Source organism: Anoplopoma fimbria, chromosome 15 (genome assembly GCF_027596085.1).
Source record: "Anoplopoma fimbria isolate UVic2021 breed Golden Eagle Sablefish chromosome 15, Afim_UVic_2022, whole genome shotgun sequence".
Taxonomy (NCBI): domain Eukaryota; kingdom Metazoa; phylum Chordata; class Actinopteri; order Perciformes; family Anoplopomatidae; genus Anoplopoma; species Anoplopoma fimbria.
Genome location: NC_072463.1, coordinates 14,897,476 through 14,922,438, shown reverse-complemented (window position 1 = coordinate 14,922,438; position 24,963 = coordinate 14,897,476). Strand labels below are relative to the sequence as shown.

The window sequence follows — 24,963 nt, the reverse complement described above, 5'->3', positions numbered from 1 at the left end:
GTGTAATCGTGGTTTGAGCTGTAGAGTGCCAAGCTGTCGCCAGCCTCTCACTGTCTCTCCTCCAGAACTGCTTACCCTGTCTCACTCCTCCTTCACCTTCCTTGTCTCCTTCCCTCTATGTCTGCCCTTTAACCTTCCTCTTTTCTTCCCTGTCAGGTCGTCTCTCTCTATGCTTTGTCTTTACCCCATGAATAATTCTTCCTAATCTTTATCTTTTCTGGTCTCACTTTTGACATTGTTCTCATTCCTCTCACTTTTCCATCCTTGTCCGTACATCCACCATTTCCTTCCACTCACCTCTTCACCTCGCTTCAACGATACCCTCTCTCCCCCCCCTCTTGCTCCCTTTTCTGTCTCACACTATCTCTTCTCTTCTATCTGCTCTTCCCACGTCTTCAGCCCTGCGTAGCTGCTCTACGGGGGACTCTTTGCTGTCCTCCGCCTTTATCCGCAGCGCTAAGAGTGCTCCTGCTCTGGCGCCGCCTCTTCCTGTCCTCCTCCACCACCACCACCCTTTACTACCCCCCCTTGCCGACCAGCTGGCAGGTACACACTATTTGCACTACCTGTCGTGCTTGCCCGTTAGAAACTTGACTTGTCTCTACGTCTGTCAGGAACTGATCGCGTATGCCTGCACTCCCGTCTTTATGTATCATGTTTTTCTGAGTATTTGTCATCACTGAAGCACCAGTTTGCATGTGGTCAACCATGATCAGTGTGATTTCTGTGAAATGCTTAACCTTCAAAAATGCTTCATTCCCTTGCAGCTATGCGATAATCCTATCGGCAGCGCTTGAAATGTTGCATGGGGACAAATGGCCGATCATGGTTTAGTTTTCCGTTTCCCGTTGTCTCAGTGCTGTATGTCCTCCGCAGTGTCCTGAAATTGATCAAGGTCATTGTTTTTTACATTTTGCTGCACTTTCTTTTGCCTAGCAAGAGAAGGAAATGTCGCCAAGCCGATTCCAAAGAATGTTGTCTGTCATTTTCAATTTGTTCCTCAAAGTTTTTGCTGTAAATTACAAGTCTTCATACAGGTAGTTGGAGACGGCCTATGTGTCTCTGTTGACATGTCTGCATGTAACTTAACCTACCAGTTTTTCCGTTTGTCTGCCTGTTAACCTGCATCTTGTTGTTCTCTGCCTGCCTGCACACGTGCATGTCCCTCTGTCTCCTTCTGCCGGCACTATTTTCTGCAAATTTCAAGCACTTATTGTTTCAATGCCGTTCTCCTTTACCCCCCTATCACTGCTGTCGTGTGATGTCTCATTCGATCCCACGTATTCTTGGGATGGCATTTCATTTGACTCCTCCCCTTCTTTTCTGTAGGCAATGGGGATGATTTTACTTTACCATATCCTCTGCTAGAGTCGACTAATGACCAGGGTGCGGTGACTTGATTAAGGAGCAGAGATTACATTGCCTCAGCACTCACTCCTTTATGAACAAAGTAGTGTATTTTTTGGCTCAATGCTTTTGCAGATGCTTTTTATTTGGCATCTTTTCGGACTTTGTTCATTCAGAAGTGTCTGTAAGTGTGTATTTGTGCGTTTACATGTATCCTCTCCCATTCACCCCTTCACTAACCTCACTCCCCTTCCTTCGTCTCCCCCAACCATCAGACCTGGAGGACCCGCCCATCACACTGACATCCCGCACCTCTCGGATGCGCCACTCCTCCCAGAGCGACGAGGCCCCTCCCACCTCCTGCTCTGAGGTCTTCCAGGGAGGGGCTTGCGACCTGGACAGCCCCGCCCCTTCCTCCTTCCCAAGGAGCAGCAGCGCCTCTGACATCATGGAGCCTTTCATCGCCGAGCGGGTCAAAGGTGAAGACCCGCAGGGGGATCCCGCTTCGATCCCCAACCCCGCCCACCACCACTCCACAACTCCCTCCTCACACGCAGCTGACAGCCACACAGCTCAGCCCCTCGCGCACCCCCCACCTCCCCCTCTCCCACCCCTTTAACCAACTCCAATTGTGTCGTTTCCTCGTCCTCAGAGGGACAAGATGATGGTAGTGTTTACGACCAGTTCTGGCCCCAGAGTGATTCTCGGAGCCAGGGCTCTAGTTCGGATTGGGTAAGCGACTGGGATTCCGCCTTCATCTTTTCATCTGAAAAGGAAATTGATGTAGAGGAGGGCGAAATGGGGGCTGGGGCAGAGGAGGACGACTTATTCTCCTCTATCAGGGACTACCTCACCAACAAAGGAGGTGAGAGGAAGGAGGAGGCAGGAGAGAGAAGTAGTCCCAGTCGCGTGGCAGAAAACAGTGCGGTAACTTTACCTGTGCAAACGGGGATCGCGAGAACACAGATGGAATGCTCAGGGCAGATAGGAGAGGCAAGACAGGTGGTGAGACAGGACAGGCAGGTAAGTGAATCAGTGAGACACAGCAGTGTGGATTCAACGGAGGAGAATGAGGCGGAGCAGCGAAGCATCTACGAGTGCCTGGAGCTGCAGTGTCAGTGGCCTTCGCCCAATGCAAAGGGGAGTGCTAGCTTAGAAAGACACACCGGGGAGAAAAAGGGAGGAGGAAATGCAGGACAGGCAGAAGGACGGGAAGGGAAATGTGATGCGGGGAAGGAAACGGGAGAAGAGAAGCAGGGAGGTGTGATGCGTGGAGAAGAGAAGCAGGGAGGTAAAGAGGTCGCGGCAAATGAGAGGTCCATTTTAATTAGACAAGACACTAACACAGTAGAATGTAGCACTGAATCAAATCAAACTCCCCAAGCTTCAGACCCAATCAAAGCCAAGACGTCCCGTATTAATACCAAGAGGCTCCACTCCGGGGGCGTTCATGTCAGCTTCCGGCCCTCGACCGAGTCTGTGCAGTTCCACAACCCCCTCGAGACTAAGGAGGCCCACTGGAAAGCCAGGCTGCGCCGCCTCAGTCACTTCCACACACACAGCCACTCAGCCGGGGAGAGGCCCGGGTCTGGAGCAGGAGGCGCAGGTAAGTTAAGCTCCTCGACCGGGCTCGGCCATAGAGCAGGGGCACATGAGAAATCGGGGACTGTTTCGGATAACAGCGGGGCAGGAAACGCAGCCACAGCTGGAGGCCTGGACAACAGGGCTGGGACCGCAGGGGACAAGGACAAGCTGCATCCCGGATCCTGTGCGGGACCCAACCCGGGCTCCGAGGCCCACTCGGAGGCGTTGTCCAGCAGCTCAAGTTCTTCAGGGTTGTCGTCGGGTGTGCGCGGCCGCCTGGGACGCTCCGCCTTGCGATCGCGAGCCTCCCGCTCCCGGTCCCAGGAGCCCGGCAGCACTGCCTCACGCCACCACCAGGGGGCTCTCCTCGGCGGTGTCTACAAGACTGTTGTTCACGCTCTGTCTTCAAAGCCGCGGCCACGAGGTCAGGGGTCATCCCAAGGCTCGTCGCCACAGCGACAGGGCCGGGCCGCCATGGGCGACGCATCGTTAAGAGACCTCTACTCCCATGTCCTGGGCTACTTTGGCCGAAAGACGACAACGCCAGGTGAGGATCGCAACGAACGAAACGAAGCGCTCACAAAGGACACAACTTTGGAAAGAGATACTCATCAACACACAAACATCAACAACTCTCTTTTCCTTTTTGGCTGTTTTTAACTGGTTTGTTATGATGGAATGTTTTTTTTTTTTGGGCTGACACTCATCATCTTTCTGCTGGACTGAAATTCAAACTCCCTGTTGATGTGTTTCCTCTCGATCGTAGCCCCTCCTCCAGCCTGCCTCCTGTCAAGGCCCCTCCCCCATCCCCGCCTCGTACCTTCCCACCTGTTCCTCTACCTTGGAAGCCCCCCCCCCCCCCCTCCTCCTCCTCCTCCTCCTTTCCTTTCCTTCTTAGGGCTTTGGGATCTTAACCTCCTCTTCTCCTACCCCTCTTCCCGACCTCCTCCTCCCCCTACTCGATGTTGCATGCGGCCTCCTCGTGCCTCCCTCGCCTCCTCCGCGGACTCCGGCCCCTCTTCAGATGCACTGGAGGAAACGACAATCCACAAAAAAACAAAACACAACTGCCTGTAGAAAAGATAGGACCGATAAAAAGACCGACTTCTTTTTACATTATTACCTCACAGGATGCCATGTTTAGCTGCATTTCCCATCAGAGCACTATTACATTTAGATTACATTTACATGTGTAGATATGAAAGTTGAGTTTATAAAGGTAAATCAATCAAGTTGATTATTACTACTAGTATATATGTAGCGTAAACATGTTTCTGTAGTTCATTCTCAGGCCACTAGAATGCAGCATAAGACCCTATGTGAGAAAAGCCATCTCGGTAATAGGGGATGTACACATAGAATTTGAATGGATATGAAAAAGGTATGCCCGTTCAAACTAACAATCTTGTATGGTTATTTGCCTTGTACACTGCCATAGGACGATATCAAACACGATAACTGCATATTTGATTCAGCAGCTTTTTCTATTCATTCTTATTCTCGGGGCAGCAGACTAGGAAACTGGGTTTAAATACTTTTGTCTTGAGCATCCGATGTTTTATACCAGTTCAGTGATTCAGCACCCGAGTTCGTGAATGATGGAATTACTGTTAAGCGGCCATATTTCTTTTCCTTCCTTTCGTATTTTTAATTCAGGTGTGTTGCTTTCCAACTCTTGCCAAATGGTGCTTACCAACCGTCCATGTGCAAGTTGGGTTTGTCTTCTTTCCTGCCAGATGTGTGGGACATTTTACAACATACCATTTTACAGTACAGGCTGGAAACTTTTTGGCATGATAGTTCATTTGAAAAATAACATTCTTGCGTTGATCAATATCAACATTGACAGAAGCTCCTCTTTTAACAAGTTTACTATCACAGTGAATTGAGACGACACCAATCATCTGGTGCTCGTTGCAGACTAAAACCAGATGTTATGTGCCGCGTCTGTGGTTGTCTGTCCAGCTGTGCGTTGAACTACTTAAACCTGCTGATTGCCGATGGTTAGGCCTAATCCTTCTCCTACGAATAGAGGTGGAGTCCCCTATCGGGATTTCTAAGCTTAACCACACAACTTAACAGATGTAGTACTGAAAATGTGCATTTTTCACATCATATTGGCTGAGCATATACAGGACATGCACATATCCATTGCACAGATCTGCAGAGACAGTTATCAATTCTGTATAGCCATGTTGGAGGGAAGTTTAACTAACGTCAGCTAACATCTAAGCTTAGCATTTCTATAGTGCTACTTTTTATTTGAATCTGTCCATGCTGTGGTGGAAATACATTGTACAAGTAGGCCTGTGAGTATTTATTTATTTATTTATTGGGCCTTTTTTTGATGCGCTAATGGGATTGAGAGACTGATTGGGATTCGGATCTAATTTTTCAGGCCAATTTATTCACCCGTATAAAAGTCTCATTCCTGTTCTTGGTGACGTCATATGGCAAATAACCATAACAGTGGCATAGTGAATTTGTAGAGAAAGTGAATTCATGGTATTTAACATCCAGGCTAAAAGAGGTACCTGAATAACATAGGAATTGTAATCAGGTATATACAGTAATGTTATAAGGTTGGTAGATCTTGAGAAGAGTCTGAACAGAATTACATTTTGGGCTGTGTTAGTTCAGTGGGTAAATACTTTGGTGCCTCCACACGTTGTCTTGTTCTGTAGTAAGTGGCCATTCTGTTAGTGGAGTTTTCGGGTCTTAAATCATAAAGCAAAAAAATATGCAGCAAGATGACATTTTCATCAGCTAGGTGGCAGCAAGGGAAAGATCTTCATTCTGTGTCCAATAACGCTAAGCTTTATTAATCAAAGTCCTGGTGTTGGGTCTGGATGGGACCCGGCTCTGTCAGCTCTTATCAGCCACAAGTTCAGGGATTAACATTGCAAGCATCATATTCACTCTCCTCTGATTTGGGATTGATGGATGCTTTTCGCTCCTCAGAGTTCACAAACTCACACCCACTGATGTCGTTGCTACCGAAACCAACAGCAACATAACTCATAGCAACACAACTGCACTAATATAGGCCTCTGATATGCTGCCTGTTTGGACCTAACAAGGTGATACTCTCTCTCGCTCTCCGTGCATGGTGTGAATTAACTCCTGCATTGCTTCTCCGGTGGGTTTGCCTGCTGTGTCGTGGCTTTTGTTTAACAATCAGTCTTTTGCTGACTTCAGGGCCTACAGTACACACATAGGGCAGCTCTTGCAATCCAGAGAAGCTCCAGTTTGTGATATTAGTAGTTTTAGATATTGTAACGTTTTGACATAATATCTGAACACTTGTATATTAGTAGCCGTAACTTAGATACTGCAAAAACTGCCAATGGTGTTACGGGAGTTTCTCCGACTGTTGGAAAGTGGAACGGGCTAGATTAATAATGTCATCATATCTCTTATAAAGTGGTTTGTACACATAATCTACTTTAATGGACATATAGTCAGCAAGTCAGACTTTATTCTATAATATATCTTACAGACTGATGATTCCTCAGTTTTGGGCCAGATCTATCCTTGAGGTATAGATCTGCCACTGTCTATCATTGTGCGTTTGTTCATCTCACCTGTCTGCGTGTCCACCTGTAAATCTTCATCGCTTTTTCTATTATTTCTGTGTGTGTGTGTGAGTAAGAGTTGGGTTCTCTCTAGTTTTGACTATCATCATGTATCTGCCCTCTAGCCAACAAAGAGGAGGTGGTCCAGAAGGCCCGTCCTGTCTCCAGTGACGTAGGAAGCACCAACCCGAACTTCTCTGACCTCATGGATGAGTTTATCCAGGAGAGACTGAGGGCCAAAGGAACAGCGGTGAGCAGGAAACACATGAACACACACACACGGATTTTAAAGGTTAACTTTTAAAGAGTCAGAAAAAGAGATATGGCTCAGTGGAACAATCATTGCTGATGAAAAGAATGACCAAAGAACTACACTCTTCTATACACAGGGCCGTCGTGGCAGCAGCCCTGGCAGTCTGGAGATTCCCAGGGACCTGCCGGAGCTCCTGGAGGCAGGTCAGAGTCCTGGATCAAGGCCCTCAGATGACCACCGTCCTATAGATGATCCGGGGGTCCCCTCTGAATGGACGTCACCTGCAAGCGCCAGCGGTTCGGACATCATCAGCTCGGACAGCCAGTCGGACTCCTTTAATGCCTTTCAGTACTCCACTTGCAAGTTTGAGAGTAAGTGAAAAAAATAATAGTTTTTTTCCCCCTCCTAATATATACAAACTGAGGCACTGCTTTAGTTTGCACATGTTTTATATTGTCAAAATGAAAAGAAACGGTGCTGAGAAAGCTGCGGTTGTTTGACATAAATAGATACCTGGGATTTGTCTCGATTTGGAAACCCTGCCAATGAAAAATGTATAATGGTTAGCATTTTTTTTTCTTCTTTTGTTAGACTTTACTTTCATTTCAGAAGCTTGTGGGGGAGGTGTTGGATCTGGGGGCGGAGGTCGAGGCAGCTCACTGGACCAGGACAGCCTGGGAGGGGGCGTGGCCTGTGACGAACATGAAGTAGCCAGTTTGACAACACTTCATATCGACTCAGAGACCAGCAGCCTCAGCCACACTGTCACTGTTACCGGTATGCACTTAACACAAAGATGGGGTAAAAAAAAAAAAAAAAAGGGGGCAATATATTGAGAAAAAACTTTCAGATATTAAAGTTGTAAATTTACAAGAAAAATGAATCTGAAAAATAGTAAGGGGGGTTTTGTCGAGCAACCACATCGCCTCTCTTTACAAGGTTGGATCAATGTCAACGCACCACAGACGGCGCCGCGTGCCATATTATTCAATTTCAATTTTATTGGTAAAGTCCAATATCCCAAATTTACCTTTAACCTAATCATATTATCCTTTACAATCAGATAAAGCAAAAAGAAATACTCCTGAATGTAGCCCAGAATCCACATATTTCTTAAGCATCCGGAGCTATAAAACCGTTGTAATCAACCTCCTTAAAGGCGTCATGTACATCACAAATACGAGCTTAGAGAAATCTGAATTGTTGGATAGGTTTGAAATCTTTCCTGGTGTGTGCCAAAACTACAAGTAGTTATTTCAACAAGCTGTTTTACAGCTTTTTCTTTTCTTTTCTCCTTGTTGTGCATATCGTTGTCCAGGTTCTGAGAGTGCGTCTCCCATGCATTCTCTTGGGGGCTCTCGCTCCCAGACGCCCTCCCCCGCCACACTGACAGCAGAGCACGCTGATCACACACACTCCCACTCGCACACACACCTACAGCTGGATCAGAAGCTCCACAACTCTGTCCTGCAGACTCCAGATGACCTGGGTAATCCTCCCGCACACTCTCAAACATGTACTTACTTCTATGTTGTTTTTCACTAAGCAGGAGTTAACTGATTGACTCATTGATTGACTCTAGAAACCAGTGAGTTCCCCAGCGAGGACTGCAGTGTCATGGCAGGTGGCTCTCTAACTGGATGGCACTCTGATGTTGCCACGGTAATGTGGCGTAGGATGCTGGGCATCCTGGGGGACGTCAATAGCATCAAAGACCCAGAGATCCATGCGCAGGTCTTCGACTATCTGTGCGAACTGTGGCAAAACCTGGCCAAGGTGTGTACTTACACACGCAAGTATTACATTTACAAACAATGAGAGGACACTTTCTATAAAGATTGTGGGGGTTTTGTGTAAAAATGAAACTTTTTCTTTGCAGATAAGAGATAATTTGGGCATTTCTCTGGACAACCAGTCGTCTCCCCCGCCCCCTGGTCTGATCCCACCTCTCAGAATCCTCACCCCCTGGCTCTTTAAGGTAGGCGTGACTAAGGGATCACTTCAGAGCCTCTGATAACAATGACATTGAGATCTACTTACTCATGAGAATAAGAACTATCTGTAGAAAATAATGTCACATTCCTCATATTTAGGAATTGCCATGCTTTGAGTGATTCCCTTTTAATAAACAGAAATCAAAATGCATTTGTTTGCAAAAAAAGATCAAGCACAAAGACAGGGATACCTCCACAAACAGGCCAGCTAACACCCCGACGTTCTCGCATATATAAATGTATTCTCATATGTATACGTATATGTGTGTTTTCCTCCAGGCCACCATGCTGACGGAGCGTTACAAGCAGGGGAAGCTTCACGCCTACAAGCTGATCTGCAGGATCATGAAGAGACGGCAAGATGTCTCCCCAAACTCCGACTTTCTCACACACTTCTACAACATCATGCACCAAGGACTGCTGCACCAAGACCAGGTAGACTGTGTGTGCACGCGTTATGTAGGGGACAAACATGTTAATGTAGAGCAATGTTTTAAGTGAGAGTCTATACTGCTTTAGATTAAAGGGGTGGAATGTGCGCTTTTTGCAAACGTGCTCTGGCTGAGTGACAGCTATAGCTATGGCCGTGTGTTTGTGGTTTCTACAGGACATTGTGAACACCATCATAAAACACTGCAGTCCCAGGTTCTTCAGTATTGGTCTCCCCGGAGCCACCATGTTGATCCTGGACTTCATCATAGCAGCTTCTAGAGTCACCACCTGCTCATCACTCAATGTAAGAAACGCACTCCTGAGCAGTGTTGTTTTGCAATTACTGTGACACACCTGTAACCTGTATTATACAACACACATGTATAATATATCTTTTTTTAACTAATGTGAATATTCCTCTGTCCTTATCTCTACTTTCTTTTTTTCTCCTCCTGCCCAGGCTCCAAGAGTGGAGGCCCAGATCTTGCTGGGATCTCTGGTGTGTTTTCCCAACTTGTATGAAGAGCTTCCAGCCCTCCATCCCACCACAGCCGAGGTGGTGCTCACCAAGTTCCCTGACGCCAAGGTAGTTGGAGGCAGTTCTGGTTTGGGTTTTAAAGGGGCTGAGATAAGTCCTCATGCCTCTGTGCTTGGGCAATATCATTATTATTTTATGATGGTAAACCACGGTAGAATAAAGAGAGAGAGAAGAGCTAAAAAAACTAAACTAATAGGTTAATGTCTCATTAGCCATTCTTGTAACAGTTCAGAGCTATAATGGGAGTAATGTTGTTGTTGTTGTTGCCGTGTAAACCGTTAATGCCATGCGTGGCAGCACCTCAGGCCCGCTCACTGGTTCCTTACAAGACAGAAACTCGTTTTGAATCACTAAGCGGTCATTAAAGGTGACCGGAGGGACGGGACCAGTGAGTGTGTGAAGGCGTCTGGGTGTGTGTGTGTGGATATACGATAAACACCTCATCATGTAATTCCATGAATCAATTCTTTTATGCATTATCTTGTGTGTGTGTGTGTGTAGTCAGCATCTTTGTAAAACACACAACTGGAGGAAAGGTTAACTTTGTGTGTGGGACCTGAACAAGTGTGTAGATAACTAATGCCTTGTATTGTGTAAGGCTTACTAAGTTTGTATGGATGCTTTGGTTTTTAGGAGCATATTATCAAAACCATCCTGACCTCTGCCAGGGACGAACCCTCTGCTCCTGCCAGGTAAGCTATCGCAATTTTGAGATATTGAAAATATTGTGACTTTATCCTCATTAAATTACAACCTTATTTTTTTGACTTTTTTTTTCTCCACTTCTCAGAGAACTCAGATATGTGGGTAATATTTTGAATATGCAAAAAGCTTTGAAAATGAGCAGAAATATATAAATTATATTATGAATTCATTTAAATAAATTCATGTATAATTGACGTCATAATACAGGTTACATCCCTAAACAGAGGACACAGGAAAAGAGAACAGAATACGATATCATGCCTAGATGTATGTTGACTCAGCAGCGATAACATTAAATGAGACAACTTATTTTTAAAGCAATGCAGAAGGCCTGAGAGCCTTACTGCATTGTATTTCAGTATATTTCCAATAGTCAGTGTTTTTATTTACATCAATATATTTTCCAAATGATTCATTCCCTCAGCTTTGCACAACATGCCACCAGAGTCTATTCATTGTTAACTTGTGTAAGCAAGTAGCGAATTATCTGCAACTTATGTTACTGTAACAGCTGAACATCTGGTTGCACCTGTTTGTGTTCACTGCTTGCCAATGTCGTTTTATTTTCCTTCTAGTTGGCGAGTTAACAAATACATGTGTAAAGAGTGCGGGTTGTCCAATATACAGAATTTGTGTGGATCACTCTATGTGTATATATTTGTGTATAACAGCTGCTCACACTAAACTTGTTCCGTTAGGTGCGTGGCTCTGTGTAGTCTGGGTATCTGGCTGTGCGAGGAGTTGGCTCATGGGACTCAACATCCGCAGATTAAAGATGCTCTCAACGTCATCTGTGTTACTCTGAAGGTCAGTGACAACTACACTCATCTACACAACACTGTAGTGTGTATGAGGCCTACTAGAGTTAAAAGAACCCATTAATCCCATAAGGGAAGTAACTTCATTACCTATATATTAATATTTAAGTAGGTTTAAAGTAGTAGGTGTCTGTTTCAGAATTGTCACAGCAACAGTTCTTTTCAATGTAATCCACAATCTTTTTTGCATATTTATGTGGAGTTCGATATCACACAATGAGAGCTGAATTTGTTGTGTGTTGGGCAGTTACCCTAACATGGAGGGCTGCATGGAGCCAAAGTGTGATGGAAAACATTGTTGGAGATGATTGTTAGTGTTGGGGAAATTGCCTCAGTTGGTATTGTCTGTTTCAGGCCACTAGACTGGGAGGCCTGTGGATCCGAATAATACTGTCCAACATTTACTGTCTCATCTATAGCCAAGCAGCTCTAGATGGACACACACACACATACACATACTTTCCCACCTTGGAATCCCCAGCTCGTGTATCGGCAGCCAATGGCCTGCTAATACATTACAGCAACACACACACTTCCTCCCGGGAGCAAACCCTGGACAGTCAATATGTTTGGTTCTCCTTCAGATAGGAGACTAATCCAGGGGGAATGCTGCAAGCTGTGTCCAACACACACACACCTACACATTATCACACTTATATACACACACACATCTTGTCCACTTGCATCTCTTGCCTTCATACCAGCAGCCAGTACCCTCAGACGTGGGCCCCTGTGATATTCACACACACAATCTCACACACACACATACACACACACACACACACACACACACACACACACACACACACACACACATACATACACAAAGCTTCAGGGATTGTCATATTTCCATGCATAGCCACTTTTCCCCCATTGTCCTCCTCATCCCAATACCCAACCTTCCCCCAATCTAAAAGCATTTTATCCGCATCAGAGCAAGACTGATGAGCTTGTGTGAATATTTAATATACCACAACAATTACAAGAAAACATATTTGTCATCAAATGAGGGCAAATATGCCTCCTGCTGTCAAATCATTTTTACAGACATAAATAATCACATTAGTCAATGGAGTATCACAGATTTACTGAAATAATTATAGGTCATGTGCAAGAATGCCATGTGTATAATCTATTCTCTAGCGTATAACTTTTAATTAATTTAAGATGACAAGTAATAATCTATTTAACACTAGAAAAATCAGTTTGATTTATTGCAACTGTGGATGTTTTTTTAGTTTTTTTTTAATGTTGTCTATTTATCAATGTAGTCACAGAACCTATTAACACAAATACTTTATTGTGTACCAGTACCCCAATAAGAATGTAGCACTGGTGGCGTCGGACATCCTTCACCTGCTGATCAGTCATGTGGATCATCTTCAGAAATTCCCTCCCGACACTCCGAAGAAGATCGTAGAGGTGAGACATGAACTTCTGGACAATTTTGGGAATATTTCCGATGTATATGTTTCATTTCTTATATCATCGAGTCACCATCGGCATGGTCAAACACACTGATGGATTAAATTATATTGTGCAAAACTAAGGTATTAATTCAAATGATGTAGAATATTTCCATTTAGAGGTCTCAAAATGTTGCTGCTTCTTGGTTTGTAGATTTTCTGATGAGATTTCAAATCCGATGCTCTCATTCTTACTGCTCCTCTGTGGTTTTGTTTTTTCATTTGAACATGTAATATCATATTTTCTCCTAATTGTCTGTCATTTTATTTGTACATCTCTAGTTTCCTTCAAGTAGTAACAGTAGCAGTTGTAGTGGTTGATGTAGAAGTAGTAGTAACAGTTTTAAATCATTTTGTCTGTTTTTATTCTTCTCAGATTTTGATCGCCACCATCACACACTTGCTGCCTAATACCGAGTCTTCTCCTCATGAACTGGATAAGAGGGTAACATACACATACACACACACACGCGCACAAATTCTATTGAACACTCACTATTTAACTCATTTTGCTTCGAAAGTAACTAAATACCCGCGTGTGTCTGTGTGTGTCTCACAGCTGGTGGTGTCCCTCCTGTTGTGTCTGTTGGACTGGGTGATGGCTCTGCCTCCAAAGACTCTTCTTCAACCCGTTCAAACACGAAGCCCTCCAGAGAAAGATCAGCCTACCAAGACTCTGCTCAGCTGTATTTATAAGGTATGCGTGTGTGTTTGTGTATTTAGGACACAGCCCTTAACCCACTCGCAGTCACTTATGTTGACACGAGTAAGGTTTACTCAGCGGTGGCTGGTCAGCATTCACTTAAAGGGATAGTTCGGATTTATTGAGATGGGGTTGAATAAGGTACTTCTCAATAGACAGTGTATTACCTAAATTAGATGGCGGTCGACATAAGACCAACCCAAAAAAATCAATATTATTTTGAGTGTTTTTTCACCGCTTTACCTATCATAACTGAAGCTGTTGTATCCATCAATGCTCTCTTCAAAGGCACAAAACTCCTTTGACAAAAACAGTTAAGATAAATGTTGGCTGTAAACGAGGTGGAATGGAATTCTATCTGAAAAATCCCCTTTCTTTTCTAAATGTCCAGGTATTACATGGCTGTGTGTACGGAGCCCAGTCTTTCAACAGTCCCAAGTATTACCCGCTGCAGCTGTCGGACCTGCTGAGTGCAGACTACGACCCGTTCCTGCCGTTGGAGAGCCTCCGAGAGCCAGAACCGCTGCACAGCCCGGACTCTGAGCGCTCCAGCAAACTGCAGCCTGTCACTGAAGGTAATTTATCTAACAGCAGGCACACACACTGCATCACTTCTAGGCCCATCTTTGTGACAATTGGGTATCTGTCATTTTAAGAGACTAGTCTGAACGTGTGAATACGTAATTTTGCTATTACACGTGGTCAGAAATATATTACAGACATTCAAGGCTGCCCCCCAGTACATATCTATATCTAGTCCGTAAATCTGCTATGCATGTAAAGTGTTGCACTGACAGACCTGCAGTGACCCAGAGCCGCCCACCAAACCACTGCCAATCTCTAGAGATGGGAAACGTGTTTGTGTGTCTGTCTGCATCCGTGTGAGAGTGTGTATCGTCCCCTGCTGTGGCCCACCAGGACACAGTGTCTAGTCTAATGACTGGAGCACCGTGATAGACCATGCTTCTCTTCTTTTTTCTCCTCTCTTTATTTGTATCTTCTTGTCTTGGCTGCTTCACTTCCTTTCATCTATTAAACTTTTAACATTAATCTCTGCTAATATTCTTTTTTACTTCTATTATATATATTTTTTTCTTCTCTGGTCATTTGTCTTTTCTTTTCGTTTCTTTTTTTTGCTCCCTTTCTCCCCCCCCCCCCTCCTTCTGAACTCTCCTGAGGTTTAGGGAGTCGTCGAGAATGTCTGGTCAATACATATCTGTACTCTACACACAGCCCCGTCGATAAGGAGCGCTTGGAAAGAGTGTGTCACAGTGTGTGTGTAATGATGTTGATTAGCCAGGATCTGCTGGCAGCACAGTGTGTGATGGCATCGGCTTCTGCTCAGCATGGGGCAAACTATGTACAAGCTGAACGTGTGTTTGGACCTCTTCCTAGTTTTCACTGAAGTTTGATTGCAACTTGGAACCTAAATATCAAGTCAGAGCATCTTTTAGCCCACTACACAAAAACATTTAGATATGGACCGTTAACTTTTAATATCTTAGTACCCTAATCATCCTCAATGTATTCTTCTTAACTGTAACCTTAGTAATATATGTGTTCTGGTTGTGTTTTCCTCCTCTCTCTGCAGTCCGTAGCCGTATTCAGCAGGGCCTGGTTTCCATAGCAGCCAGAACAGTTATCACACACTTGGTCAACCATCTAGGACACTATCCGATGTCTGGAGGTCCTGCTACGCTGTCTAGTCAGGTACTGATGCTGGGTTTTTGGTGGTAATAATGGCAGTATATGATGTACTGTATTTGGTGACGATTACTTGTTTATCTTAAGGGGTATAAAAATAGTTTTCAATGCTTTTATTTTGATCTTTGCATTTCGGCCAGAGCAACAGTGTGGTTTATGTTTTTCTAGGTGTGTGAAAACCAGGACAACCCCTTCTGTGAGAGTGCAGATCTTGGACCAGAGCTTTTCCATTCCCCGAACCTACAGTTTCTGGTCCTGAACGGCTCCACGCTGCTCTCCGTGTATCAGGTAACTCCAATTGAAATTTGAGGCTTTGTATGTTTTTAATCTACACACTGTATGACTTTCTTTGCCCAGTTTATCGTGTGTATAATTATGACTGATGAATACCAACTGATCTCAAACCTAAATGGAACTAGTTTCTTGTTTATCTTGAGGGATAACTTTGGAACCTGGTCAAAGTGCTTATTTTTTTTTTTTACCTTTCACTTTCTGTTTATTGTATCAAACCAAGTCGAGCTCAAGGAAGTCTCGTTCTGAAATCTCACGTCAGAGTTAGGCCTCATCCACATTGTTTAAATCCACTAAATATTCAGCCACAACAAACTCTGTCTCGCACTCTCACTTAAGTTTCCACTGTTGTCCAACATTTTATTTCTCTGTAGGGTCCTTGTCAGACATTTCTTATAACAATCTGACAAAGCAACTGCCAGTCTTGTACAGACAAACAGAATGTAACAGCAAGGCTTCTGACAAACACTAGATGCAAGGAACATAGCCAAAGCCTTTGAAAACCCACCTTTGTAGGCTGAAGTTTTTACGACTTATTAAAACAATGATTTTACATTGTTTTTTTTATTTCTTTATGTTTGAGCATTCTTATTGTATTTCATGGTATTGTATTTTATGTGAACCATATTTTTAAGGAAGGTGCTATAGAAATAAAGGTTACTAACTACTAGTAACTTGACATGTTAATAACTGTAAGCATGTTAACATGCAATGGTATCATTAAGTATATCTCAGGTTAAAGTTAAACATTACACAATAGTTTTTGATGCTTTGCTGGGCAACTTCAGATAGAATACATTTAATTATTTAATACTAAGCACAATTACGTATGCTGCTGATGTTAAGATGGATTGTCATTTATTGATTTACCTCTTAAAAGTTCTACAAGTTGAAAAGGAGAAGCTGTAGCTAAAAGGAAGCAAAGTGAGTGAGTAAAATGTATTTCCGAAGGTCAGAATTTTTTTCTTTAAGGTAGTTGAGATGTGGTTTGCGTGATCTTGCTACTCAGCATCACAATGATATTTAGTACATTGAGTGTTTAACCACCGTCCCATGTCCTCCTCTATTTCCCAGATCCGATCAGAGTCTGGTGTACCAGGAGGTGGAATGACCGCTGGTTTGTCCTCTGCTCCCGCTTGCGTTCGTGTCATCATCCGAGATGTAGCCGGAAAGCACTCCTGGGACTCTGCCGTTCTCTACGGTCCTCCACCGAGTTCCCCAAACAGCCCGACAAACACATTCATGTCGCACACACAGTCGCCTCACGCCGCGAGTCTTCACTTACGCACCCCACCAGGAGATACACTGAAAAAGATGGAAGGAGTGAAGAGAGGAGACAGCGAAGATGAGGGGCAGGAGGAGAGCGAGGCAGAAGAAGGGGGGAGAGGGACGGAGGGCGAAAGGCAAGGGTTTCAGGGAGAGGGGGAGGAAGAAGAAGAAGAGGAGAGGAAAGTCACAGAGGAGGGGATAGGAGATCAAAGAGGAGGTGAAGGAGAAGAGGTGGAGGAGCAGGGGGAGGAGAGGATAGAGCATAGGATGGATGGGGAGGAGGATCGAGGGGAGTCGGGCTTGGAGCAGCTTCTGGCGCCGCCATTGGCTAAACGCGTTTGTCGGGAGGCGGTGCCGGCGTGGGATTCACTGAGGGAGGGAGACGACTCACTGGACGAAATGCTGCAGTACCTAGGATACTCGAGTCCCGAGTGTCTACAGAGAGCAGGTAGTGTATCTGTTTCCTGAATGGTCTTTTAATGTACAGCACAGTTTATAAATAATTTAACACATACTTTTATAACATGACTGAGTTTTCATGTCTCTTTGAAGGCCTGTACCAATATGTTTGAAAGCAAGCTGTCAATCATTTTTTGCTTATAATGTATTTTAGGATGATTTTTTTTAATTGAACACTATGTTGGCCTCTGAATCAAAAAAGCATCCATTAAAAGACAGAATAATGATATCTTTTTCTGATTGGTCAGCAACTCAGAAGGGAACAAAACTGTATTTCTGTCAACACCACAGCTAAGTTTGTCTCCTGATTGGTCCCCTCAGGCATGCCGCTCAACATCCCGGCCCCTCCTCCGGCGTGCGTTTCAGAAAAGCAGGAGAACGACGTGATCAACGCCATCCTGAAGCAGAGCGCTGCTGAAAGAGAGTTCGTCCTTCATGTACGTTGTGTCCAACTTCACATGAATAAAAAGAGTTTTGCCTTTTGAATCTCAGAATTCGTAGCTCCCAGGATGTCCTGATGAGGTGGATATTCAAATAGTGGTGGCTCATATGTGCAACTCTAGCCATAGTATAGTTTGACAAATACTGCTTTACAATAATACTAGTTTCAGGAAGTAAATAAATCAAAAGACATCTGAAGCTATTATAAAGACAAATGTCTGATTTTGAAAGTTAAAAAAAACAACACCTCTTTCTGGTGTTGGTTATTCTATTCTGTTAATAATTTGATTTGTTCATATCGGCAAAAAAAATTATTTAATGTAAGTGGGATCACGAAAAAAACCCATTCATTTTCTAAGTCATGGCTCTCACACTGTCACTTTCTGTTTAATTTCCATGATATACATCTTTTTTTTCTTCTTTTTTTTTTTTGCCTGAAACTGGATTGTTGAATGTTTCAGAGAGGTGAGGATCTGAACATGAGGGCAGTGCAGCAGACTGAACCAGAGACTGAGACACCACAGTCAGCCTTCTACTACTGCAGACTACTGATCAACATACTGGGGCTCAACTCCTGGGAGAAGAGGTGAGAACAGACAAATCCATGCTAAAAAACTTAATCAAAGTAGGTTTTTATGTTTGAAAAACTTTAACATTAATGCAAAAATTTAAATATACAAACAGTTTGGTAATCTTTAGTCTTTTTGAATCTTTATCTTGACTCCGGTTCGTGAAGCCTCTAATTTTCACTTTGTGTTGTTAAATGCAGAATCATCACATTTGTTTCATTTAGTTTCGGGGAAACTGGATAATGAACCAAGTTTAGATCTTTTTTCTAAATCTTTATTACAATATTCGTAACTCAGCATTTTTTCTTTTTCATGTTCACTTTTATGGAGATAATAATTTACTTTATAAAAAGGGACTCAACTGCTTGCATACTGCACAACAATTTGCAGGAAAATCTATTATTAAAAGTATTATATGTAACAGTTTACATGTATTAATCACCTTTCACTGTGTGTGAACAGATTGTAACCTGACTTTAAAAATGAGACCTTTCCCGCCTTTTTAGTTGCCTTTTACGGCGGGAAATCTAAAAGATGTGACGTTCACATTCAATCCAAAGTGCCTCTCTTCAGCTCCCCTACGGTGCCAACAGTGTGTAGCTAACGTGGCAAAATACTGTCTGGAGTGGAAAACGTCAGCTAATTCATCCAGACTGTTGGGGCTGATCTGGCTAGCTTAGTTAGTTACTTTATCAGCTAACGGTACCAGGCAACCAGTGCCAGCTCGATGTAGGGTAGTTAAATTACAGCTTGCAGGCTAACTTTAGCTTGCTTGTTCGCTAAGATTAGTTAGCAAAATACAATCTGTGTGGATATGTTAGATGACTAGCTTTCCAAATCTCTTCACCAGCTAATGTGATCTTTGATTTTAACTTGTGTATTATGACAAACGCTGTTGATATTAGCCAACAACAAGGTGTATAACCAATGATTGCTCTCTCCTAGCCAAGAGCGATGCAAGGCAGTGGCGGCAAACTAGCTATCTGTAACTTAAGCTAAGGTTAGCCAGCTATCTGTAACTTAAGCTAAGGTTAGCCAGCTATCTGTAACTTAAGCTAAGGTTAGCCAGCTATCTGTAACTTAAGCTAAGGTTAGCCAGCTATCTGTAACTTCAGCTAAGGTTAGCCAGCTAGCTATATCTTAGTTACGCTGCAGGGACCTGGCGTTGGTTGCTTCGTAACGTTAGCCGATAAAGTTATTTGCAAATGGCAAGTTGTAAGTGCTGTTCCAAAATGTTTTTTAAAAATTGGGACATTTCAGATAGAAAAGTTATTCTGAATATAATACATGATTGTAATCAGGCCAAAGCTCGCTCGTGAGCAACAGGATGCTGACTGCCGTTCAATTAACGGCCACCCATGTCAATAACCAGGATTTCAGAAAGTTACACATAGTACCTTGAAACTATGACTAATAAATCAGAAAATACACATTAATGTCTAAGGAGGGATGAAAAAAAGATTTTTTTACTAAGAGGCTGTTAACCAGGTTGTTTAATACGTGTGTTTGTCTCCCCTAGAACAAACCACAGGCACATTGAATGCAAATGACACAAAAATGTCACATTAAAAAAGTATTTTGTGCTAATTAGACACCACGTTTTACCACTCACATGGCACAGCATTTCATCTTCTCAATGACTCTGGGCGAAAAATACATAATGTCAAGGTATCACTTTAAAATATATCTGGCCAGCTAATGGACCCTCATCACTCTTTATACTTCATCCAGGGAATTGCGCCGTCTGCATTCAGCCTGCACAATGGACTTCTTAACACACTGCGTGTGTGTGTGTGTGTGTGTGTGTGTGTGTGTGTGTGTGTGTGTGTGTGTGTGTGTGTGTGTGTGTGTGTGTGTGTGTGTGTGTGTGTGTGTGTGTGTGTGTGTGTGTGTGTGTGTGTGTGTGTGTGTGTGTGTGTGTGTGTGTGTGTGTGTGTGGAAGAGAGCGTGATAATGAGTATAGTACTCTATTGATCAAACTCAACCCATTTGGAGTTAGAATAAAAGGCAGTATTCGAAGAAGGGAATGATGGTTGGAGAGGTGGCGAATCATAAAACAGGATGAATAAGGCGCGTGTAGATGAAGAGTGAAAATACTAAAACAAAACCAAAAAATAAATGCAAAATTAGGAAGCGAATAAGGAAGAGAATGAGAAAATAAGGAGGCTAAAGAAGCTTGGATGTTGGGCGGTGAAAGAGGATAGACAGATGAGAAAAATAAGAAGAGATTGTCTAATCATCATTTATTGTCCCCTTATGTCTCTCCAGGTATTCATATGTGACATCACAGACACTAGGATACTGACAGTCACCCGTGTGCGTGCGTGCGTGTCCCCTTTTGTGCTTTTCCCCATAATCCAGGGTGTAAATGGAGTCTTTGAGAGCAGAGAATGAGGCCATTACCAAGTATCAGTTTATTAAAGAGCAAATTGCTGTCTCTCTCTCTATGTCTCTTTATCTCCTGCTCTTTCACTCTTTTTCTTTTTTTTGAAAAGAATGACATGTCATTATCAGTCCACTCCGAGTCTCACTGCTCAAGTCTTGGGTTTTTTTTATATTAGCGGTGCGGAGGTTGGTGGCTGGGACATTTTCAACGCACCCTGAACTTGTTAGTGGTCATAAAAGGCTTTCGTTTTGATTCAAGAATCCTGTCCTTTTTCTATGTGGAGCCTTTTTCTTTGTAGTGATGACACAAGCATGAGATATCTTTTCAGTAATAATTATACGCAGTAATCCATATTTTGAGAGCTGAGGCACCAGTTTAGAAACAGAAGTTCTTAGCAGATGGACAAACAACATCTGCGTTAGTTACAGAAAGAGAAATGATGCGTGAAGAGCTAAATCCTACAACTTTAAAGCATATAGGGAGAGTTCACCCAAAACAAACAAAAATTCATATTTTTCGTCTTACCTGTTGTGCTTTTATCAATCTCTATCGACCTTCTGTCGAATATAACAGAACGCAAGAGGCTTGTGTTTATAGCTTATAGCTAACCAATACTGCCAGCTCACCTAGCACGACTAAGCTAGCTTTCGTTACAGCTCAGCTTAGGAGGACGCCATTTAACTGAAACAAAATGTTGACCTATTGCGCTGTCATGAACACCACTCTCTCATCCATGGATAGATATATATACACGCTTTCTTCTGCACAGTGATGAGGCTGGCGGTTTTAGTTCAGTAAAAGGAAAATAGTTCCTACATAAACAAAGTCTGTGGATTATCTTGAGTAACCCGGTCATGAATTCTGGAAAGAGACGTTGCTGTTTTTCAAATGGTTTTTTTTTGCTACTTTGAGCACCCAAACCTAGTTCCATATAGTTCCATTATATTGGAGAGATGTGAGACATCTCTTTGGCTGATAACTCCAACACTCCGATACTCATACAAACACAATCTATATTGATACATAGCACTACAGGTAATCAGTTACATTTATTATGGAACAAGAGATTATTAGTGTTTCTGGAAAGGATTCATTTTCGATTTTTACATGCCGGAGGTTTCAAAATTGAAAAAGGAACAAGCAAACTAATTCTATATTTTACTTACAAACGCTGTTTGGTGAATCCTTCTAATGCTGATGTAAGCAAAGTTGTACAATTATGTGACTGTGAAATCTAGTGAATTAATCCACTCTTCAGTGTCTTGGAGTCTGACATAAGGGAACATTTCTTTCGTGGTTCAAATCTACCCAAATGATTGGGAACTGATGTTTTGCTAATTTTACTCTCAAAGCTTTTTTTCAATTACAATTCTCAGAAAGCTAAAGTGTCATCTATTTTTTTGTTGCCTTGAATTCATTCTTGCTGGTATTCTGGTCTCTTTCACCAGAAGTCCTGCCAGCTCTACTGGATGTCTTATTTAGTTGGCACGGGATTTGTTGTTTTTTTGGTGGGAAACGGTGACAAAAACAAGCAACCAGCCAATTAAGGGAGACGGCAGTGGTAGCCAGTTAATGGTAGAGAGGCACAAGAAATGTAATCTACCTTATCAAATGCTCACGTGGTTTTAGCACATGTAGGAAAAACACACTAACCAGGACAGCAGAGCAGAGGGGGGCTCCATCCGGCCCCAGGATCAGCTTAACTCCATTGAAGTATATTTCAGAGAGGCAAATCACCCAGTCATTTTTCTTATACATGGAATAGAGCACGTTAGATCTCAGAGAATAGGAGGTGATGTAAATACCCTCTTACTCCGAAGAGAAAGTTATTATATTTTTAGTATTCAGACTCTCTCACCTAGATGTCTGAATCCAGAGTATGAGATCAAACATTTCAGGGCTTGAAATTTAGCTTTTTCAGCCACTTGTACTTTGGGCAATTGTGATGAACAACACTGATGAACAACACTTGCCATCATAAAACTTGTCAGCCTGTTAGTGTGAATGCCGTATAAATACTGGTGTGGTTTCCATTTCTACAGCATTCTGGCCTGATAAATATTCAAGTCGGATCAAAAATGTGTCCAAAGGGGTAATTGTGCCGGTGTTCCCTTTTATTCAGAGGGGCAGGTTTAACTATTAATCTGGATAATGATTCCTAACCTGTGCATGTTTCTGTGTTTTACAGGAGTAACTTCCATTTGTTGAGGAAGAATGAGAAGTTACTGAGAGAGCTGAAGAACCTGGACTCACGGCAGTGGTGAGAAAATATAAAAAAAAACTCCTTTTTGATCTCTTCAATCAGGTTGTAGTTGGTTACTACAAACAAAAAATGTTTTCGCCTGCCAATTTTTCTCCCCACCTGTTTCAGATCAAAATGTAACTTATAAAAATGATGCTGGCAAAACATTTTCTCTCACTTGTTACAAAGATTAAAATTAAAGTAATTTAGAAATATTATTTTTTTTTTTTTTTTTAAATTCACCTGGTTTTAAACACAGACTTAGACTTAGAAAATGGATCAGCCAAATTTTGAATAGCTCTGAGATTCAGTAACAGTCATGCTACGCCCCATTTGACCCTTACTTGTTCACAACCTGTTTCATTTGTTCCACTGTCTGCTTCTGAAAATGAGTAAAACAGAAGTTGCATACCATTCTATCATAGATGTATTATATCACAACCCCTCATTGCTTCTTTAGAGGAGAAACTCTTTACTGATCAAACATCAGTAACGTAATAATCTTGTAGAAGTTGCTAAAATAAACCTGTGGTCATTATTGTTTTCTCTCACTCTCTTCTAGCCGCGAGACTCATAAGATAGCGGTATTTTATGTGGCTGAGGGACAGGAGGACAAACACTCCATACTAACCAACACAGCAGGCAGCCAGGCTTATGAAGACTTTGTCTCCGGACTCGGCTGGGAGGTAAGAAGACATTTATTCTCCTAAATGTTCAGACATCGCTTCTATTCTTCATACATTCAAACTGCACGCGTATCTTTTACATTGTGTCCTTGAAATCTACTGAATGATATTTAGGATTGCATCTGATTATCTGCAACTGAATCATAATCATATCAGTGATCTGTTACCTGATTTAGGATTTCTAAGATACCATTTATTGGTCCATTCGTTAAAATAAACTGAAATTAATGCATGCAGATCATTTTTTTGCGTGTTGACACAAGAAGAATCCTAGAAACCGACTCGACACAAAACGTTCCGCAAAGCAGTTGTAACTGAATGTCGAAACCACATTTTTTTTTCTTTATAATATGTCAACATTTTATCTTTATATACTGTTTAAGAGTTAGGGGAGACTGAAGCTAGTCTGATTTGATTCAATCATCATCATTCCATTCCAGTAAAAGGCTATAAGGGGAGATGTCTTTAATGTACCTGTGTGTCATGGTGTGCTTGTCCCTCAGGTGGACCTCACTACTCACTGCGGCTTCATGGGAGGTCTCCAGAGGAACCGCAGCACTGGCCAAACCACGCCTTACTACGCCACCTCCACCACCGAGGTCATCTACCACGTCTCCACCCGCATGCCCCACGACCAGGACCACAACCTCACCAAGAAGGTAACACACACGCACACACACGCACACACACACACACACACACACACACACCTATCTGACTGGTGACACTTCATCAGGGGTATTTTTTCTCCAATGTTCACTCTCTTCTGTCCAGCCAATGGAATGCCACCTTATTGCCCGCTTGTTACCGGGTGAATTCACACACTTTTCAAGCTTCTCACTTGCTTGATGGAATGGATGGAAGCGTATCTCCTCTCTGTCGAGCACTCTGCATCTGTTTTTTTCCATTATCTACTGTGTTGCACTCGAACTGCGGTCGAGTGTGTCTATGCGGTGAGGGAGAGAGACGGGGTAATTAGTAATAATAACCATACTTATTGTTGTTGCTCTAATTTCATTTAATGAGGGGAGATGAGAGCAGTGAGAGGAGAGGAGGTGAAAAAGAATCCTCTATACTCGTCTCTCTAGTTCCCTTTTGATGCCTTTTTCTTTTCCTCCTTTCCAATTTCTTTATTTGCCTGGAGTGGCATTGCAAATGAACATAGGTCGCTGCACACACACACACACACACACACACACACACACACACACACACACGCACACACTATCCGTTGATGTCCGTGTTTCTAAAGCACACCAATGTTTCCAATAATTCTTAGTTGCAATCATGTCTGTGTTTGTGCGTGGTTGGGCTCGTATCAGTGTCTAGGCAGGCAGGTTTATTGTGTGTTTGTGTTCGTCTGTTTGTGTGTGTGTGTGCGTGTGTGTGTGTGTGTGTGTGCACACCTGTCAACCCCCAGGCATGGGGGCGCTCTGCACATGGCCATAATGTCCCTTTAATCAGATCATACTTCCTGCTTCTCGGCCTATCACGTCGCTGC

The 24,963-nt window shown here is 43.0% G+C and overlaps 1 protein-coding gene across 6 annotated transcripts in view; it reads left to right on the top strand.

Moving 5' to 3' along the window:
* Positions 1 to 24,963, top strand: part of ralgapa1 (Ral GTPase activating protein catalytic subunit alpha 1) — a 63,499-nt gene that overhangs the window by 11,091 nt on the left and 27,445 nt on the right. For 3 of the 6 annotated variants that reach the window (XM_054614570.1, XM_054614569.1, XM_054614573.1), the window contains exons 18-41: positions 1,623 to 1,826; positions 6,632 to 6,756; positions 6,896 to 7,130; positions 7,351 to 7,536; positions 8,078 to 8,248; positions 8,342 to 8,535; positions 8,639 to 8,737; positions 9,033 to 9,188; positions 9,361 to 9,489; positions 9,646 to 9,771; positions 10,357 to 10,415; positions 11,127 to 11,235; positions 12,558 to 12,668; positions 13,089 to 13,157; positions 13,272 to 13,409; positions 13,807 to 13,990; positions 15,007 to 15,125; positions 15,288 to 15,407; positions 16,485 to 17,127; positions 17,460 to 17,575; positions 18,041 to 18,165; positions 22,723 to 22,794; positions 23,339 to 23,462; positions 23,966 to 24,121. In XM_054614570.1, the coding sequence (XP_054470545.1) occupies positions 1,623 to 1,826; positions 6,632 to 6,756; positions 6,896 to 7,130; positions 7,351 to 7,536; positions 8,078 to 8,248; positions 8,342 to 8,535; positions 8,639 to 8,737; positions 9,033 to 9,188; positions 9,361 to 9,489; positions 9,646 to 9,771; positions 10,357 to 10,415; positions 11,127 to 11,235; positions 12,558 to 12,668; positions 13,089 to 13,157; positions 13,272 to 13,409; positions 13,807 to 13,990; positions 15,007 to 15,125; positions 15,288 to 15,407; positions 16,485 to 17,127; positions 17,460 to 17,575; positions 18,041 to 18,165; positions 22,723 to 22,794; positions 23,339 to 23,462; positions 23,966 to 24,121 (3,770 nt within the window). The remainder of the gene's footprint in view (positions 1 to 1,622; positions 1,827 to 6,631; positions 6,757 to 6,895; positions 7,131 to 7,350; positions 7,537 to 8,077; positions 8,249 to 8,341; positions 8,536 to 8,638; positions 8,738 to 9,032; positions 9,189 to 9,360; positions 9,490 to 9,645; positions 9,772 to 10,356; positions 10,416 to 11,126; positions 11,236 to 12,557; positions 12,669 to 13,088; positions 13,158 to 13,271; positions 13,410 to 13,806; positions 13,991 to 15,006; positions 15,126 to 15,287; positions 15,408 to 16,484; positions 17,128 to 17,459; positions 17,576 to 18,040; positions 18,166 to 22,722; positions 22,795 to 23,338; positions 23,463 to 23,965; positions 24,122 to 24,963) is intronic. The other 3 variants (XM_054614572.1, XM_054614575.1, XM_054614574.1) reach the window with 3 other exon arrangements.